Source organism: Colias croceus, chromosome 24 (assembly GCF_905220415.1).
Source record: "Colias croceus chromosome 24, ilColCroc2.1".
Taxonomy (NCBI): domain Eukaryota; kingdom Metazoa; phylum Arthropoda; class Insecta; order Lepidoptera; family Pieridae; genus Colias; species Colias croceus.
In genome coordinates this window covers 5,972,571-5,991,466 of record NC_059560.1, presented here as the reverse complement: position 1 = coordinate 5,991,466, position 18,896 = coordinate 5,972,571, and the positions used below count along the sequence as shown (strand labels likewise).

The 18,896-nt window shown below is 34.7% G+C and overlaps 1 protein-coding gene across 2 annotated transcripts; it reads right to left on the bottom strand.

Moving 5' to 3' along the window:
• Nucleotides 1-149: 149 nt before the first annotated feature.
• Nucleotides 150-18,599, bottom strand: LOC123702765. Of its 2 annotated transcripts, XM_045650551.1 has the most exons (23): nt 18,443-18,599; nt 16,532-17,423; nt 16,070-16,335; nt 13,481-13,667; nt 12,836-13,013; nt 12,256-12,473; nt 11,643-11,816; nt 10,892-11,066; nt 10,273-10,378; nt 9,869-10,029; nt 9,272-9,484; nt 8,760-8,894; nt 8,286-8,370; nt 7,467-7,656; nt 6,986-7,147; nt 6,570-6,701; nt 4,317-4,584; nt 3,923-4,028; nt 3,365-3,520; nt 1,949-2,121; nt 1,298-1,507; nt 517-593; nt 150-296 (listed from the first exon to the last, which is right to left on the bottom strand). In XM_045650551.1, the coding sequence occupies exons 1-23, from the start codon at nt 18,504-18,506 to the stop codon at nt 164-166; spliced, it is 4,461 nt and encodes a 1,486-aa protein (XP_045506507.1). In that variant the 5' UTR covers nt 18,507-18,599; the 3' UTR covers nt 150-163. The 2 variants fall into 2 exon arrangements, with proteins under 2 accessions (XP_045506507.1, XP_045506506.1); XM_045650550.1 differs by lacking the exons at nt 150-296; nt 517-593; nt 1,298-1,507; ... (2 more) ...; nt 3,923-4,028; nt 4,317-4,584 and adding an exon at nt 5,688-5,823 and having other exon boundaries at nt 6,574-6,701; nt 18,443-18,598.
• Nucleotides 18,600-18,896: the final 297 nt, after the last annotated feature.

The window sequence follows — 18,896 nt, the reverse complement described above, 5'->3', positions numbered from 1 at the left end:
CTAGATAATAATTTTTAAAACTTAGTTAGAGCAAAAAAATGGCGCACAGATTTTGTTCGTGATGTCTCCTCCATACGAAGTAATATTATCTCAATGGATTGACAACATAATTATTTTATACTTTTTGGTCTATAAATAAGATTAGGTAATTAGAATTATATATTTATTCAGAAACTGTGATCGTTAGCTGTTTGCTTCTGGTCGTTTCAAATTTGTCCATTGTCTTGATATCCATAATCATTGTGATGGATATAGACAAACCCAGAAGCATGATGAACGACACCATCAAGCCAGACCTGGAATCAAGCATGTAATATAAGAGAGCAATATATTATAATATAAATTTATAAGCTACTGTCATAATTTACTGATTAGGTTCATAGAATAAAATTGAAAGTATTAGGCCAACGATTTTTTCACAAAGAAACATGTGATAAAATTTTATTTTCTTACATAAACAATTCTTACTTCGCTGCAAAATTTGGAATCGCTTAAATATGTTAAAGAAACTCTCACCATATAGGAACAGATGTAAATCCAATGCAGTCAAAAGCATCCGAAAATTTCTCCGTACTCTCCATAAATGGTTGCATCTGTAAATTATCGAGATAAAATTGTTTTTGCTGTCATCCGCAACTGCTTTATTTGTTATTTTATAACGATTTATAGGAAATGTATTAGTTTTTTTTTATGGTTGGGAAATGCTTTTACGCATCCCCCTCGGCAGTTTTACTGTCCAAGGGGGTATGTGGGACTCGCTGTGAAGCCATACCCACTAAAACCCAACGGTGGCCGTCTATCACCCTGAACGACGGGGGTTAACAGCCAGGCCTTATACCCCCGCCGTCTATGTGGCGACTGCCGCGTCTTGGCGACCCTTCGAGGCCCGGGAGCGTATAATGGGCGCCGATATTAGACAATATCGTCGTTCCATTCCGGACCTATCCACCTTACATCACGGGGGGATCCGGTTTCCTTGCCGCGAGCATAGCTAGGAAATGTATTACCTATATTGTATTTAAATAAAAAAACCGAAAGTGTTTAAATACTTCTGGGGGCTGGGGCGTGTTTTCAAGAAGATATTTTCCAAAATAATTAATAATAATTGAAGGGTGTACTTATAATACGAACAATTATTATTTGTTTATTATAGAAAATAACTACTTACTTTTTTATAAAATTTTTACCCAATGCCAATAATATTTATTTTATTTTATTGTATGATGTGGAAGCGCTTGATCTCGATCTCGCCTGATGGCAAGAAAAAAGAAAAAGAATTTAAAACAAGAACATTTACCTGTATATTAGGGAAAGTCAAAGACGCTTCTTCTGAAGAATAGACCAAAGGCAAGGAACAGTGGTATGCTTTGCCGAGTACAGCTGATGGTGCGTCAGGTGGGGCAGGGGCTTGCAAATTCAGACCAATGGTGGCAAGTCCTCGCTTAACTTCCACACCCACTGCGGTCCACCAACCACCAGATTGCTTGAAACTGAATTCTAGAGTGATCTAGAACATTTGGAACTTGTCAATATGGACGTAATAGAAATGTGATGCTGAATTTGTAATGCTGATTATGATTACATTATAAATATAAAATAAATCATTATAAACGAATTAATAGCCGTCCGTATAATATATTTAATAAAGTAAATTATTATCACATGCAAAAAGTACCTACCTGAAGTAAAATATAGCATTCAAAAATGTGAATCAGTAAAATAAATACAAATTGGTTAATAGATATTTCAACTCTATTGTAGATATTTCCTCAAAATAGACTATTTTCTGGCACTCGAATCGAGAATAAGCGGAAGAAACCATCTTATTTCTTGCCAAATAAAATGAAATTCCTCAGCTATTTGGACGTTTTGCTTTTTCACGTTTTCCTATCATTTGCTTTGTGTATTTCTTGACTATATTCTAAAAAGAAACCCGTGATCGTCTTACTTTATCCCTCGTATTGTCACCATCAGCAAATCGCACCACCAGTATGGTATACAGCCTGGTGGGTTTCACAGTGGGTTCTCCAACTGGAGTATCTAGCACGGTGGTAGTGCCGTCTTCCCAGCGGAGTTCTGGCCAGCCAGTAGAGTAGAGTAGAGCAGCTTTTCCAGGAGGACCTGAGATTTAGAAGTATTATAGTTCTAGAAGCTGTAAGGGGAAATTCGCGCTTGAATAATATCGCCAATGGTTTAATCAACCGTTTCATTAATAGCCTAGCCTTTTCCTTAAGTGCCGTTTAATTATTTACCTGAATGAATAGAAAGTAAAGAAGTAAGAAAGATTAGGTGAGTAAATTGGCGCTCTGGGTGCTTGGCGCTTCACCACTGTCCGCTTCACCCTTAACTTCCTTCCGCGTACGGTGAAACTGTGGCACGATTTGCCACCTGCGGTGTTCCCGAACAACTACGACATTGGGGCCTTCAAGAAAAGAGCCAGGCGCGGTCCCAGCCTGACATTTGGGGGGGGGGGGGGCACGCGGCTGGAAAGGCAACCTCCCCCCCCAATCGTACTCGCCAAATATCGACAGTTATAATAATGTACTCTGTGAATATCGAATTCAATAGAAGTAATAAGCAAAAACGTAATAAGCAAAAACTTGAGAAATTTTCGATAAACATATATTTGTTACTTATTTTTAAATTTTACAAAGAAAAACCGGCCAAGTGCGGAAGCTGTTAGCTGCAAACTTTCGCAAATTTCGACATTTGCAAGGGATTAAAAACAGGTTTAAACGGAACTTTAGATGTACGAGTGACTCGGATTCGCACTTAGCCAGTTTTTTTTATATATTGTACAGTACATTTTTTATCGAGTACGATTTTGGGGGGGGTCATGTCCCCCGTGACCACCCCCCTGGGACCGCGCCTGAAAAGAGCTTAGTTGTCCATAAAAGGCCGGCAAAGCACCTGCAACACTTCTAGTGTTACAAGTGTTTATGGGCGGTGGTGACCACTTAACATCAGGTAGCCCACCTGCCCCTTTGCTTGCTCGAACATAAAAAAAAATTAAGTAGCGTAATAAAGAGCCTAGAAAGCTATTTATGAAACGGTCTGTGCATTTCGACTTAAAAATTGCTTGTATGAATTGTAGGGTATTATCGTTTTAAACGCTTAAGCTTAAGTAATAAACTCAAACATTCATTTATTCAATTAGACTACTATTTAGTAGCACTTTCGAATTGTCATTACATAGGTAAGTATTTTTAACATTTACCACCGATTCGGATAGCAGTATCTATGGAGAAGAACCGGCAAGAAACTCCATAGTTGCTCTTTTAACATCATGTCAATATTATTATAAGTATGTTTATCAATTATAGATTAAAACTAACAGACACATCAACATTTGTTTAGTATTTACCAGTAGCATTATACAGTGCATATTTGGGTAGATTTTTAGCAGGTTTTTCGTCTTCAGTAGTAGCTGTAACAGTAGTGGAAGAATCTTCAGCCTGACGTCGAACTCTGGACCATTCGCTGTCGTAGTCTACTGGTTGAGACTGAGATACGGAATTACCTGTAATATTAAAAATTAATGTAAAAAAAATAACGAAGGACTTTCGGAATTATAATTAAGTGATACAGCTTACGGTTTTTTTTTAGGATTTGTTAATAAATGTGGAAAAGTGTGGAAATTTAGTTAATTGTCAGGTTAAATATTCAATACAAAAAGTCACTGTAGTAACGAAATTTTTTTTTTATTAATGTTTGATTCGAGATCTATATTTGAATTGTAAAATACTAAGTAAAATTGAAAACTAAAGAAAGTTATATTCATCAGAAACGAAAATGATTGCAGTCACCATTGCTATTAAATTTTTGCTAGGCGCTAAATAATTGAGGTTGAACGTAGAATGTAGGGGTGTGCGATTTTTTTGCACCCGAGTGTATCTATATAATATTTATTTAATTGTTTTACCTAGCACACCCAAAACCCGTCCTTCGCCGTAGATATCTTGTAATCTGTCAAAAGTTTCTGTCATTTGTGCATCTCTTTCCGACCATGGTCCTTGCAAAGTAAGCACCTAGAATATGTATTTTCGATGATAACATTTGTGTATTTATTACAATAAGGTTTTACTGATGATAAATAAATTGTTTTAAGATTGTTGGTATTGTTGCAGTGAACTGCAATGTGAACAGTTCTTTTTATTCGCAGCATACCATCTTGAAATAAATGGTTCTTTTTTAAACAGATATGTTATTTGATTCGAAGCCATTCTTTTTACGTTAAGTTATTAATAAAATATTCTGGCCTATAACTTACGTAGAAATCTGTGATATAACTACATAGGTATAAACCTTTGACCTACCTGCGTTTCATTACTTATATAATCAGGGTGCACATCCAAAAAGTCTTGAGGTAAAACCAGCACAGTCTGACCTTCCAGCATCTTCCGAAGCCTCGGGAAGTTACCACTAGAGAGGGTCGACGAATCCTGGTTATTGAAGACCACTATTGCCGCTTGCTCACTGTATATCTTCATCAACTCATCTTGATCCAAGAATTTCAATGCGGGTCTCTTAAACTTTTCAAGCGACTTCGGGCCAAAGAAAAGGAACGGCCCTTCCAAATTCGCGCTACAAACATAGCTTAAGGATAGAAATAGTAATATTTGGGACAACATTTTTAATGTTTGTGCCAACTGAATGGATTCGAAGGGTGGATATTGACTAAATTTCGCGCATGCGCGTTGTGGAGGTGAGACTTTGTGGAGCTTTTGCGAACTTGAGTTTTTTTGTGCGATTATAATATACCTAGGGGATTATGAATATAGATTTAGTAATTGCGAAAGGGGTGGTAAAATGTAATTCCAATAATATAAACAAGTGATAACTGCGTTAAAAACAACCGACTTCAAACTTGCACTTGCAAAATTTACAAATACCTACAGACAAAAATGCTCATAAAATAAAAACTACTGGGCCTATCCGAATAAAATTTTTATGGGACCAATTCGACACCATTCCGCGTCGAACAAAAAAAGAATCACGTAAATCGGTTCAGAAACCTCGGAGTAATCGGTGTACATACATAAAAAAAAAAAAAATATACCGGCCGAATTGATAACCTCCTCGTTTTTTTTGAAGTCGGTTAATTAATACTTCATTAAGAGGTGGTCCTTGTATAAAAATATAAAACTGTAATACGTACGTTGTTAAGTATAATAATTATAAAATAATATTAATATGTACGCAATTATCTTGTGTGATATTATTTTATCAACACATTTGAAAGATACAATTATCTTATCTTTCAAATGTGTGATTCAGTGGATCGTTGCACATACAATTGCACTCATTTATTACACATACGTACCTAATACATAGTTACCGTTGATAGAAACCGGACCGCTAGTTTAGAATAAAGTAATTTATTTTAATGGCGTCCACAAAAACGAAAAATAAAATGTCCCTTCATACTCTACTAGCTGCTCAGCGCGATTTCACCCCCGTGGCTCCACTCCTGTTGGTCGTAGCGTGATGATATATAGATTCCTCGATGAATGAGCTGCCTAACACCGAAAGAATTTTTGAAATCGGACCAGTACCTAGTTCCCAAGATCAGCGCGTTTAAACAAAAAAACAAACAAACTCTTCAGCTTTTTATTATTAGTATAGATAAAAAGTCGGGTAGGTACAAGTTTGATTTCTGAAATCAAGTTAAAAATAAAACACACACAATAAAATCATAGTTTATTTACATATAAATATCTTAAAATAACTATAACAATAACCAGACCGAGATCATGAGGAATGTTGTAATAATACTTCTCACAGGGGATGATGATGATGATTTCGTGAAGAAGAAAGATTTTTCTGTAACAAAATATCGAATGTTAAAAATATAAGTACCTAGCGGTCAGTCCCGGCTTTGCCCGTGGTACATATTTCGCAATAAAAGGTAGCCTATGTCCTTTCTCGGGTATCAAAATATCTCCATACCAAATTTCATGCAAATTGGTTCAGTAGTTAATGCGTGATTGAGTAACAGACAGACAGACAGAGTTACTTTCGCATTTATAATATTAGTATGGATTAGTATGGACTAGCGGTCAGTCCCGGCTTCGCCCTTGGTACATGTCAATTGTCTATGTTTTCTGTCCATAAGAACTATACTCGTACTTCAAGGAATATAATAAAAAAAGAATTAACGAAATCCTTCAGCCGTTCAAAACTCGTGTTTTGCGCTTACCAACACGATCAATTTTTTTTTTTTTTTATTTAAAAGATCAGGGATAAAATGGATTTTTTTTTAAGATAATAATGTTTAATATACATTTAATAAAAGTAGGAATGCTATTTGAAGCAATGAAAATATGCTACAAACTCAAAATTTAGTACTTTTTTTTAAGAATAGTATTTTTTCCTGAAGATCGCTTCTACCAAGAAGAATCAAACACATTTTTAATTCATCCTAATCTTTTACCGTTGCTAATTTATTTACAATAAATTCGATAATTATTTCACAAATGCTCTTAAACTGAAGAATCACAGGACTATATAGTATGACGCACACATACATAACATACATGATACATTACACACTACAAGTCAAACAATACTTACTCTGCTTCTGTTTTTCATTAGGATCTGTGACGCCACACTGCCGGTAGGAGACGGTTCTCTTCCTCTTGGTGTCTATAAAACCCGGTATGAATATACTGGGAGAATCCAATCGACCGGACGCTAGCAATCTGCGTAAGTATAAATGGTTTTATTTAATTCACTGGTATTTTTCTATCAAAACAGCATTAGAGAAAAAAGTTGAACTTTCATATAAAAACTAGCTTCAGTTCAAACATTACTTGCAAAAGTAGCCAAAACGTTGCATTATCTGTTTTCGATCTGTAATTTTTCATCGATTCTAATCGAACACTCGCTAATTGACTTTCCCATTATCGTTTATGAATCGAATCTAAATCGTATTAAATAACTTTGACTTCAACTTAACCGATTTAATTAATCAATACAACTTTACCTGGTAAAATCCAGCTCCAATCTATTAGCGTCAGGCCCCTGGAAGTGCAGAAGTATCTGTATACACGCGCCGCCATGCAAGATCCTCGTTTTACGCGAGTCGACACCAACCATCCATTCTGGCACGCCCATTACTCTACGGATCTCTTGTAGGAACTGTCCCCTGGTGGTAAAGTTATAATTACTTAGAAACAAGTCAGAGGACTGTTACTAATGAACCATCTAGGCTGTTACGGTTTTCAAGTTATTTAGTAGCGTTTTTATTGAATAAAAAAGATACTGAAACATCCAGGAATCTGATTTATTCACTCTTTTGCAATAATTAGATTTTTATTTTAAGGTCGATATTCTCCCCTGTCTGTGTCTATTTAAAACACATCTGCATTGTTTTTTTTGGTTAAAGAATTTGTTCAGTTGTACTCTCGTCTATACTGTGTATAAAGCATATCAATACAGCCTTACAAAATAAAATAGTTACTTACAGAACAAATCTGGGCGGCTTCATAATATTCACATATTTAATGATATCCTTGTCTGGTTGTATGTTTGCACACGCAAATTTCTCGCTACTTCTCTCTGGACCGAGTATGACGATAGATCTGCCCATCGCTGATACTGTGCCTTCTAGGGGAAAGTTACTGTCCACGAACATTTGACGGTCACCGCCAATACCTAAAAATTAATATAGCTTGTAATATATACGAATGTGAAAATAACAAACAAAAATATGATATCTAACTCCAAATATCACTATCGCAATACTCAAGTTGGATAGGTTTGGATGAGATTGAATTACACTAAAAAGTTGAATGGAAGATGAAAATGTATGGGAAGTTGTCGCGTAATAACCACAGGACAGTTCTTTGGCATCATTATAATGATGTTGTATGTTCATATTATGTAAAACTAGCTGCTCCGCGCGGTTGCACCCCCGTGGCTCCCGTCCCGTTGGTCGTAGCGCAGCGTGATGATATATAGCCTTCCTCGATAAATGAGCTATCTAACACCGAATTTTTCGGACCAGTATTTCCCGAGATTAGCGCGTTCAAACAAACAAACAAACAAACTCTTCAGCTTTATAATATTAGTATTTGTATATGTAATATTGACATTATTTAAAAAGAGCATTTTGCCGTTTCCTCTCCGTAGAAACTTCTTTCCGAATCAGTGGTAAATGGTAAAACTATGTTATGGCGATTTAAAAGTGCTTCTAAAAGAAGTATATTTGAATAAATAAATGTTTGAGTTTATACTGAATATTAACAGAAAATAAACGGCAATATAACATTGACATTACTTACTGATAGTCCCAAGTCTTGCCGTCAAGTCCCCAACATCGCATCGCAGTGGATTGTCAGCGCCACACTCTTGACTGTATAAATCGTGCTGAAAATAGACACTTAATGAAAATGTATTCGTATTATTCGTTTAAATAAATATTAATTAAGAAAAATACCAATCACTCCATATTTATACATGAGAAACTTACTTTTTAATAGCAAAGCAATCGGAACCGAATTTTAGAATCGAAAATGCTTACATTCCCAACTAATATTATAATAACTTCTATAGTTATTATAAATGCGTAAGTAACTGTCATCCTGTCTATTCTCTTCTTCGTGCCTGAACTTTACCGATTTGTTTGGATGAAATTGACAATTACATTCGGAAAATTCCAGGGGAACGAGAACTATGCGGGTTACCATTGACTGCGTGGGCGGAAAGCTAGTTAATCGTATATAAGGATAATAATAAAATAATACCAATTATCTTACATTAAGCGGGTCAGCAAGCTGCGTAAAATACGGGTTCCATCGATACCCGCCGGCCACACAGCGCGTGTTGGTGACCTTCACGGCTGCGTCCACACCTACTGGGTTCACGAATATCTCCCAGCGGTGGTGGTGCGTCTAGAAATGTGTTAAAAAGTAAAGAAAACTGTCCAGATTGAGAATGCTTATAGATTTTTTGTAGTGATATAGTTTCACCGTATCACGTTGATTTGTTGTTTAGTTTCTTGCTTGCGCCGTTTTTATTAAAGTTTCATTGTTCAAAAGTGGAGATGGATATGATATTTAGAGTCTTTTTTACATTTGCGACTTTCTTACGCATTTCTATTTCTTCTATGTACGTACATACATACGGACCTCCCCAATTGGTAGCTTATTTTTCAAACTTTGCTTTAAAAACAAGATAAACTTCATCCAAGAGGCGTATTTACCCGTGCGTGAAACAGTCCGGGTTGAAGGAAGCTATGGTATTTTTTTTAACAGATATAGGTACATACCAAATTCCGATCATACAGTCCAGGATGTCGCAGCTTCACCTCCACAGTAGTGTCACTAGTACTACCATCATTGTGTATCAACTGTGTTAGACGGATGTACCCATGTGCGAATCCGCCCGGGTGGTGGAAGGAAGCGATAGCTCGAATCTCACGCGCTTCTGAAGGACTGTAGCCGCGTTCTATGGAGGAGCAGGCCCAGCGGCGGTCGCGGGTCTAAACGATATAAAATTATAATCGTAACTTTGTCAGATATAAAAAAGCTTAGAATAAAATCTTCTTCTTTGGAACAAACAACGTGTTCGTAAACAAAGAAAAGCACAAATAAAACTGACTCAAGCTAAGAAAATTACACAGAAAACTGACTTCAACATCGCGCGTTCTGCAATACGCAGCAACAAGCATATTTAATATTTATGTTCAGTTAAAATTAAATTAATACCAATTGACTATTACTCAAATGTAATCTGTATTTAAAATGTATTTGTTTCAAATCAAAATCTTCTATTATCTAACGAGAATCTTATTAGATATACGATTTACAAAAAGTACATTTATGATGCAATTTCTACTATAAATACAATGTCTTTATACACTTACGTGACTAACGGTTTTGTGAATAGCAACAGAACGTCCCAAAATACTGTAAGCTCCATACAAAGATAACTGGGTTTCATTGTAAACAGCCGTGAATTTATTTACGTCTTCCATCAAACCATATTTTGTACCTAAATCACCTAGCTCGTACTGATCAGCGGTACCTACAATTAAATAACGAAAGATATTATGAAGCTAATAAATAATCAAAAATATTAAATTAATAATTCTAGTTTTAAAATACTTTTATAACATTTGAAAACACAAAAATCATCATTAATAATCGAGATAATGTCTGTACATTTTTCCTAATTTACATTTATCCATCTTTTTAGGTCCATAATATTAAACTTCTTTTTGTTTTACTAAGTTTCATAGGAAAATTTACAAGCAAAAAGAAACATTACCTTTAGTAGGAGGCGGACTCAGCGACTTATCAACATTGAAGGGATTATAAGTATCGTAAATAGTTGTTTTCTCGCAAGGAAATTCAAGCTCTTTCTCGATAGGAGTCTGAAAAACAAATAAATGAAAATTTTCACAAGTCGGTAACTATTTAATCAATTTGAACTTGTTTTCACAAATCTTAGGTAACTATTTTTAATCAATAATTTGAACTTGATAATATATTTTTATTTTCTTCGTCATTAGCATTGTTGTAATGTAATAATTAGGTCTGTAGTTTAATACGAAGTATAATTTATGTCGTGGACAACTGGTTAAATCAGCAGTTTCATTAATAGCCTAGTCTCTATATTAAACGACGTAAGCTTCTCAAACGATACGTCGTCAGATAGTAAAACCGGCTACTCACCTACCTGCAGCAGAGGTAATATTGGAATTGAACCCTAAATTGGCGATGTGAATAGGCAAGCAGGGGCAATTTAGAGAACAACTAAAATTGCTCCAACCGCTGTTCAACCGAGATTATTCCAATATTGCCCCTGCGACAGGTACGTGAGTAGCCGGGACGCCATTAAGCCATCAATCAAATTCAAACATCAAAATCACTTCAACCACACTTACAAGATGTATCTTATAATTATTGACGTCATCAGGCAGGTTCTCCAACGAGAGCTGAACGTTGGTAATATCGTATTCCGACTGCTGGGTTAATTCGAACTTCCCAGTTAGAGATATAGCGTTCCCATTACCGAACCAGTCGCGGATTACAGCTTTGCGGCGGTGGAGACCATTCACCCTGAAGTATATAAGAATTAAATAATGTAAAGGATTTTTTTTGAGCGTGTGTAGGGTAACAGATGTTGAACTTGTAGACGGAAGCAAAAGGAAATCGTTCCTTATAAATTATAAACTTATTTTAAAAAAGATTTGTTCTATTAGAGACCGTATACCTAAGTAAAAGTGCAAATATTGTTTTAAAGGTGTTAAATTATTTTGATAATGTTATTAGCATGTTATTAGCAACCATTGGGTTTGTAAATGAAGGCGTAGAAATAAATGTATGTGAGTAAAAGGTAACTGTAATACTAAAACACTAGGATAAGATTTTACTAATACAATATGGGCTATGTGGCCTGAAATAAATGAATTTTATTTATTTTTTTATTTATTTTATTTATTATATGCTTCTAGGTTCGAGTAAGATTTTAAACTAGTGAATGTTTGATTATAATTTCTAGTCAGAAGGTTTTTTTTTTCGGTTCATACTGAATTTTTCCTCTATGCATTCAGGATACCTACTACAAATATTCTAGATGTTTAAAAAAGTTTAATGGTTACTTTCCATTTTTGTTCTCATACAGTAAATACTTACATAGCACACGCCATCCTTTCTCCTCTCGCTACTGGTCCGTGGTCATCATATATAACTAAAGACTTCCTCATAATGGAGAATTTTCCCGCCAATCCTACAACGGTATCAGTGAACAGCCTTCTAGTTAGTCTTTCGCTGTCTCGTTTACGACCAGCTACGGACAGTAACCCATGCCTGAAATAAAATTGATTGTTAAATACAAAGAAGTCACTACCTACTAATAAGAGAAATTACGGAAGAACATAGCTTGTATTTATTTATCAGTTTTTATTCGAATCTGATCACGACTACACTGCAGGTTAGTGTGCTCAATAGAATCTTTATTAAACTACCAAAATTTAATTAGATTATTATAATTAAACTTAGTCTGTATAAAAAATGTTTACAAACTGAAAAAATAAAAATATTTAAAAAAATGCACATAAAGATTATTATTTATTAACTAGCTTTTAGCCCGCGTAGTTAAACATAAACCCGCATAGTTCACGTTCCCATGGAATATTCGGGATAAAAACTGTCCTACGTGTAAATCCAAGCGTCTATGTGTGTGCAAAGCTTGCGTAAAAGAGTAACAAACATATAAACTTTTACATTTATTATTATTAGGATTTACCTGGTCGTAAAGTCTCCCAATCTGCACAGTCCTTCCATCCCCACTTTACAGTACTGTTCCGGGTGCCTGGTGTCCGTATCAACTCCATGAGGATCGTACATCTTACCAGCGCTCAGGCATCTTGCTGTCCAGTTGTAGTAATCCTTACCGGGAGGGTGTTCGTGTATCGCCCAACGGTGTTCGTGCGTGTTGTTCACATTTGCACCGTCAGCGTGGATCTGGTTATATTGTGAATAAAATACATTTTACGTCAAAGTAATTTAATTAAATTATTCAGAAAAAAACGCAAAACCGTAACTTGCGAGTTCTACTTATAAAACTTGAAACTTCACCGAAATTAAGGCAGAAGTCAAGGTAAAAGCAAATAGATAAATCTAGAAAGTAAAAAAAACATGGTGTGTAACAATATGCCGTATTGTTTGTTTACTTTCTCTATAATTATACATAAGGAATCTGCGATATTAACAACCACAGTACTGATTTCCAACATCTATTGTATCCAAATATGTCAATAGAAGATATAGAAATTTGGCCAAAGGTCATATTTTTGATCTACGAAATAACTTAACAAAACACTCACCATACTCTCAACAATGACAGTCGTATCTTCCCACGGCATCTCAAGCGGCTGCCTGAAGATGACCCGACTAACGATAGGGTACCGGAACACCACTTGAGCTGAACTCATCTGTGTCTGATAGTCCGTACCATATTCATAGGAGTGGATGGTAGCGCAGAGCTCTCGTTTTGGTGGTCGTCTATAATTCGAAAATATTTCTAAACTCAAACTCAAACATTTATTTATTCAATAAGAAGAACTTTTGAATCGTCATTACATATTTTTTACATTTACCACCGATTCAGAAAGCAGTATCTACGTACGTAAGAAAGTCAATCCAACTTACGAAAAGATTAAGGAAGTACTATTATATAGGTAAATGTACGAATTATTTGACATAAAGGCTAAAGATTGAACTTCAGTTTCAATAATTACAGTTTGCAATGCACTTAAATTCCCATTCATTTATTTTTTGTATTCTTTCTCTGCGCCCGTTGCATTCATCCGTTTCGATCGATTTTTCCTCACAATATATTCAACCGTATAATTTCCTTTTCGTCCCCCTTACGATCAAATTCAGGTCAACTCCTACTATGCGTAAACCACCACAAGGAGAACAAAACAATCCAATCTATTCTATCATACTTATAACAAACAAATACCAACCTAGTAACCACAAGAGCGCGATGCATCACACTATTCTTCCCACTGAGAGGCAGGAACACATCCCAGTACGAACCACTAAGCTCATTCGCCAGACCAGGAAGTAGATATTTGTGATTCAAGTACTCAGTTCTGTCTTTGTATTTGCCTAGCAGATCACCGATAGCGTAGTGGTCTTGGGTGCTTAAACCTGTGGAAATGAATAAGTACAAGATAAATTGATGATAGAGTATTCTAAGATCTCCAATTTGTTTTCCTAGTAGACTGGCTTTTTCTTTTTTTTTTTAAATATAAGAAGCCATTATCAACACAGCTAAAATGTGAAATACATATATTACTTAGGTCATAGGTGGTAGGTATGGTAATGTATGCTGTCTTACGCAGCTAATCTAATTTCCTCTAATTATGTCTATTTAACTACCTAAATAAAGAGTTCAAAGATCCCAAATATATTATATTATCATCCTCATCCTGTCATAACATAAAACTGTTTATCAACAGTATCAATTATTTATATTAATTTTAAAGCTCATTTAAATTTCACACGCAATTTATTTGGCACAATTGCTTGGCAATCACACCATTATTTAATACATATTATAGACATCAAAATCATTGAAATCCTTGTAGAAAGATAAGAACGCTAAACAGTACGATATTAATAACATTGGAATACCAACAATGCTGCCGTAACATCCGAAACTCAAACGCCGTTGTGACGTAGGCAGCTGGCAAAATACCAAGTAATAGATACTGACCGACATTACTCGTTCACGTAAATAGATCTACCATTACAATTACTAGATTTAGCCTACTGAGGTACTGAACCATAGAATGCGTAAAATACAAGACGTTTGTACTTGGTATGTTACTGGAAGATTTTGTTTAGAGAAACCTAAACAATGCGATCGAAATATACACGCAGTATGATGATGTTTTTAGGAAACAGAGCTGTAGGTACCTATATACTGTAATAAATTTTGTGATGTTATTTCTACTATACCCCCGGCTTTCCTAAATGTCGCGTAATAATTTATTTGGCTTTCGTTCTCTATTTGGCCCTCTAGAAACTTTATTTTCGATACATATTATTTTTGATATTTAAAATAGGTAGTCTATATCCAAGGTCTAAATCTAATCTATCTATATTCCAAACTTATTTATTTCTTGTGATTCACTCTGAAAACGGAACATATTATACACGTTGCGTGTATAAATTTATATAAGTACTTAGGCATAACGACCTATTTAAAAAACCATTATAGATTTCCGGATAAGGAAAAAAATACTCTACAAGAAACTGTCATAATCGCAAGTCCATTAGCGCTTCGATTATCCTCATTGAGAGTTAATCTTTAGACTTTATTTTTTACTAGCTGTCCGCCCCGGCTTCTCCTGTGGTACATATTTCGCAATAAAAGGTAGCCTATGTTCTTTCTCAGGGTCTAAAGTTTGTCTGTGCCAAATTTCATCAAAATCGGTTGAGAGGTTTAGCGGGAAAGCGTAACAGACAGACACAGACAGATTTACTTTCGCATTTATAATATTAAGTACGGATTAGTAGGGATTCTTTTTGAAGCAAAACTTCCTTAGGCGCGTTGAGAGTAAAATTTCAAAACAGTGGAGTAAAGTAACGATTTTGGTATTTTTTTCAATTATGGCAAAGAAAATTTACTTCTGCAACGTGTGCTCGGCACACAATATAGTCTTTTTTTATTATTTAACCGCATTAGTCTTATTTTAAATTCAAAAAATTGAACATATTTACTAGAAGAAGATTTCACAATAGACAAAATTTGGTAGGTAGGTACTAAATTTTGACTATGTTCTTTGCAATTTTTTCTTGTCAATACAACAAAAACAAAAATTAACGCTAAATAATTTTCAACAAAGTGCAAAACTAGACAGATTCGAAAGGCACAGAGGTGCAAGGACAAAATTATGTAGACCAATAACCGCAAAACTATGCAAATTTATAAAAAGGGCGTATAGTTAAGTACTAAATACAATTTAAATATTTCGTCTGATATCTTGAACCTATTACGAAAAATTAACTCCCTAGCTTATCTGTCTAAAAGTTTTTCCTTTGAAACTACCTATTCATTGTTCGTATACTTTTATTGGTAAAACCCTGTACTAAGTATTATATGACCTAAACAATGTTATTGCTCTTCAAACAACTGTCATGTAGGATAAACAAGTATCTGTGAATCAATTAAATCTCACTATTAGTAAATAGATGTAACTATAATAATTGTATTGTGTCGTAAACGTAATGATACCCACATTTTGAAGTTAATAGTAGATAAATTATAGAACTTCTAGAAAAAATGATCAAAGTTACAAAAATAAAAGTTCTGAAGAATTTTCTAAGAGAATTTTACAACGAAATATTTCTGTAAATGCATTTTAGGTCCGAATAATGTAACGTATCTGAAATATTATGAATCTTGATATATATCATGAACAGAATAAGACGGACATTTTTGTAGCAGCATATTATTGCTTTGTATTAATATGCGAGCAATCAGCAAAGTCTTGAACTGAATGTAGTCATCAAACATACAAATTACGTAATATCAAAAATATTACCTGCAGGTGGAACACTCTTCATATCAACGTTATTCGGGTTGTAAACTCCTCCAGTGGTATTGCACATAGTTTCCCAATATTTGGCTTCATATAACTTCGGTGGTAGTTCCCTGACACTATATTGTGTTATGGAGCTGACGAAACGAAGGTTAGACTCGTATTCTTGATCTGAGGCTCCTAATTGGAAGTTGGCCCAGGTAGGATCGAATGGAGATCTTTGAGTGAACTCTACAACGCCTCTGATACCGTCCATGTTTATTATTGCCCTGGACAAAGAAAACATTTAAGAAAACCAAATACAAATATAGGAAATGCCAAGAATCAAAGATTCACCGTTAAAAATCATTTTTTATTTCACTAATGATTTAATTATTCATATTAACAAAGTTGTGAATTATGTTCAGTATCGGTAGTTTCTTAACGATATCGTTAGTAAAGAGATTATAAAATAAATTGACTTACTTAGTACTCTTAGGAAGCATAGTCCTCAATTTGGCGCACGCTAAGAAGCTCTCAGTGTGTCGATTATCATATATCACTACATATAAACTCCGTTTCGTTACTTCCATATCACTTCTTAGAATATTCAACACTTCATCCTTATATAGCTTCTTTGTCCTCTGTACGTTTGGATCAGACGAAACTTTGATTAACCCCAATCTGCTATCCAAATCACCAACAGTCATTCCATCTCCACTATTCTCGGGATCGAAAACAGCTTGTAAAACATCACAATTGTCTTCATGATTACCCTTGTCTGCATCGAATATATCAGTCACAAATAACTTCCACTTATGCTTAGTATACTCCTTTTCGTTAATAGCTTTCGCATGATACAAGTCGGCGTGGATATATGAATCGGTGTCATCGTAATCTTTAGAAGAGATCCATCTAAAATGTAACGTTCCAGCTATGGGTGCTGTGAATTTCGCGAATGCGTGTTGTTCATATAAATTTTCAGTACTAAATATCGAAGCGCAAATCACTCTGTCTTTTTCTGCAGTTTCTAATACAAGACTTTTACCCCATAGCCCATTGGGACCAATAAGAGAGTTTTTGCTTTCAAATTCAGCATGATCTTTACCAGGTATTACAAGATATCCAAGTTCTTCTGTGAGATCGATAAGTTCCTTTCCTAAATTTATTTCTGAGCATCTTTCATTGGATATATCTCTATAATCTACTGGGAATTCGTGTATTGTCCATCTCCACACTCCGTCCGGATATTGTAGAGTTGGTTTGAGGTTTGTTCTAATACTGATAAGGCTCTCATTTTTTTGGGAGAACTCAATCTCTCCGTGAAGTCCGTGCTGTGAAATGTATGCACGGAGTACGAAGGCATTTGTTCCTAAAACTAAAGCATAATAAATTAAATTACAAAAAATGGAAATACAACGTAGGCTTTACCTTCTGTGTTATCTTTTTATTGGTACCTATTTTATATTTTCTTTTCATAAACGCTACTAATGCCTAATTGAATTTTTGTCGCCTTGGCTTTTACACGGATTGCCTTGTTCTTTACTAAATTTATTTCAATGTCGTTTAAGAATAAGATATCTTTGTACTTTAACTATAACAATTACGTAACATTGTATAATAATCTATACTAATATTATAAAGCTGAAGAGTTTGTTTGTTTGAACGCGCTAATCTCAGGAACCGAGGTCCGAGGTTAGGTCCGATTTGAAAAATTATTTCAGTGTTAGATAGCCCATTTATCGAGGAATGCTATATGTATATGCTATGTATCACCACGCTGAGACCAACAGGCGCGGACGCGGGTGAAACCGCGCGGCACAGCTAGTGTAAAATAAACAGCGCGCCTTAATATTTGTGTATAGAGCATAAGTAAAAGTTTTGAACTGTCCCAAATATAAGAAGTATCGTTATGCATGTTACATAAATCAAGTAACTATACTAACAGTTAATTGATTTCACGTAAGTAGTTAATTGGGTCATTATGATTTGCTTTTATAACTCGCAATCATAATGACAGCTAATTATATTACATCCAGGTATCGGAAGTAAAATACAATTGATTTATTGTGTTTTACGTTTCGTTTTTTTTTTATTATTCATTATTTATTTTTGTGTATCACCATTGTCAAAACCCGTGGCTCACTTTAATAATAATTAATTAATTAATAAACAACTACAAAATCTTCTCTGCCTTCCCTTCATTTCTCAGTTTTCTTTTGTTTATAACTTTAAGAAAGTATCAAGTATTAACCTATAAATAAATAAAAATGGTAATATCCAGCTTATTACTTATACGAAAAATGATCAGTCATTTCTTAATCAATGCTATACAACAAGGATATAGAGATCTATCTAATCGAATCCCGCGCCAATTTTTTTAAACAAAAAACTTACCGTTCAATAAACTTAAATATACACACAATAACTTTGGTATAAAAGGACTATATTTGTTACACATTGTTAATTTTATAATACATTTTACACAATATACACACTGCTGTATAACATTTTAGACAACTGATTCAGAGAGCATGATATTTAAGTGAAAGGCGGTTCTACAAGTTGGTTAACTTAACGAGTGAGACGGGTATATGGTTAGACACAGATATCTGTGACGTCACAGTCTCTTAAGTATAGTGACATAATACGCATAGTAATGTTTGTTTGAATGGAACGCATGAAATGCGTAAACAGATTATGGTTCGGAGAAAGGTAATCAAAGATAGATTCAAAGATAGGACTTAACTTCAAACTGAAATCAAAACACGTTAAAATTCCTATAGATACTAACTACCAGTTACTGGAATAAGTTAAATCCTAAAAGAACGGCCATCCCTTGTTACTGAAA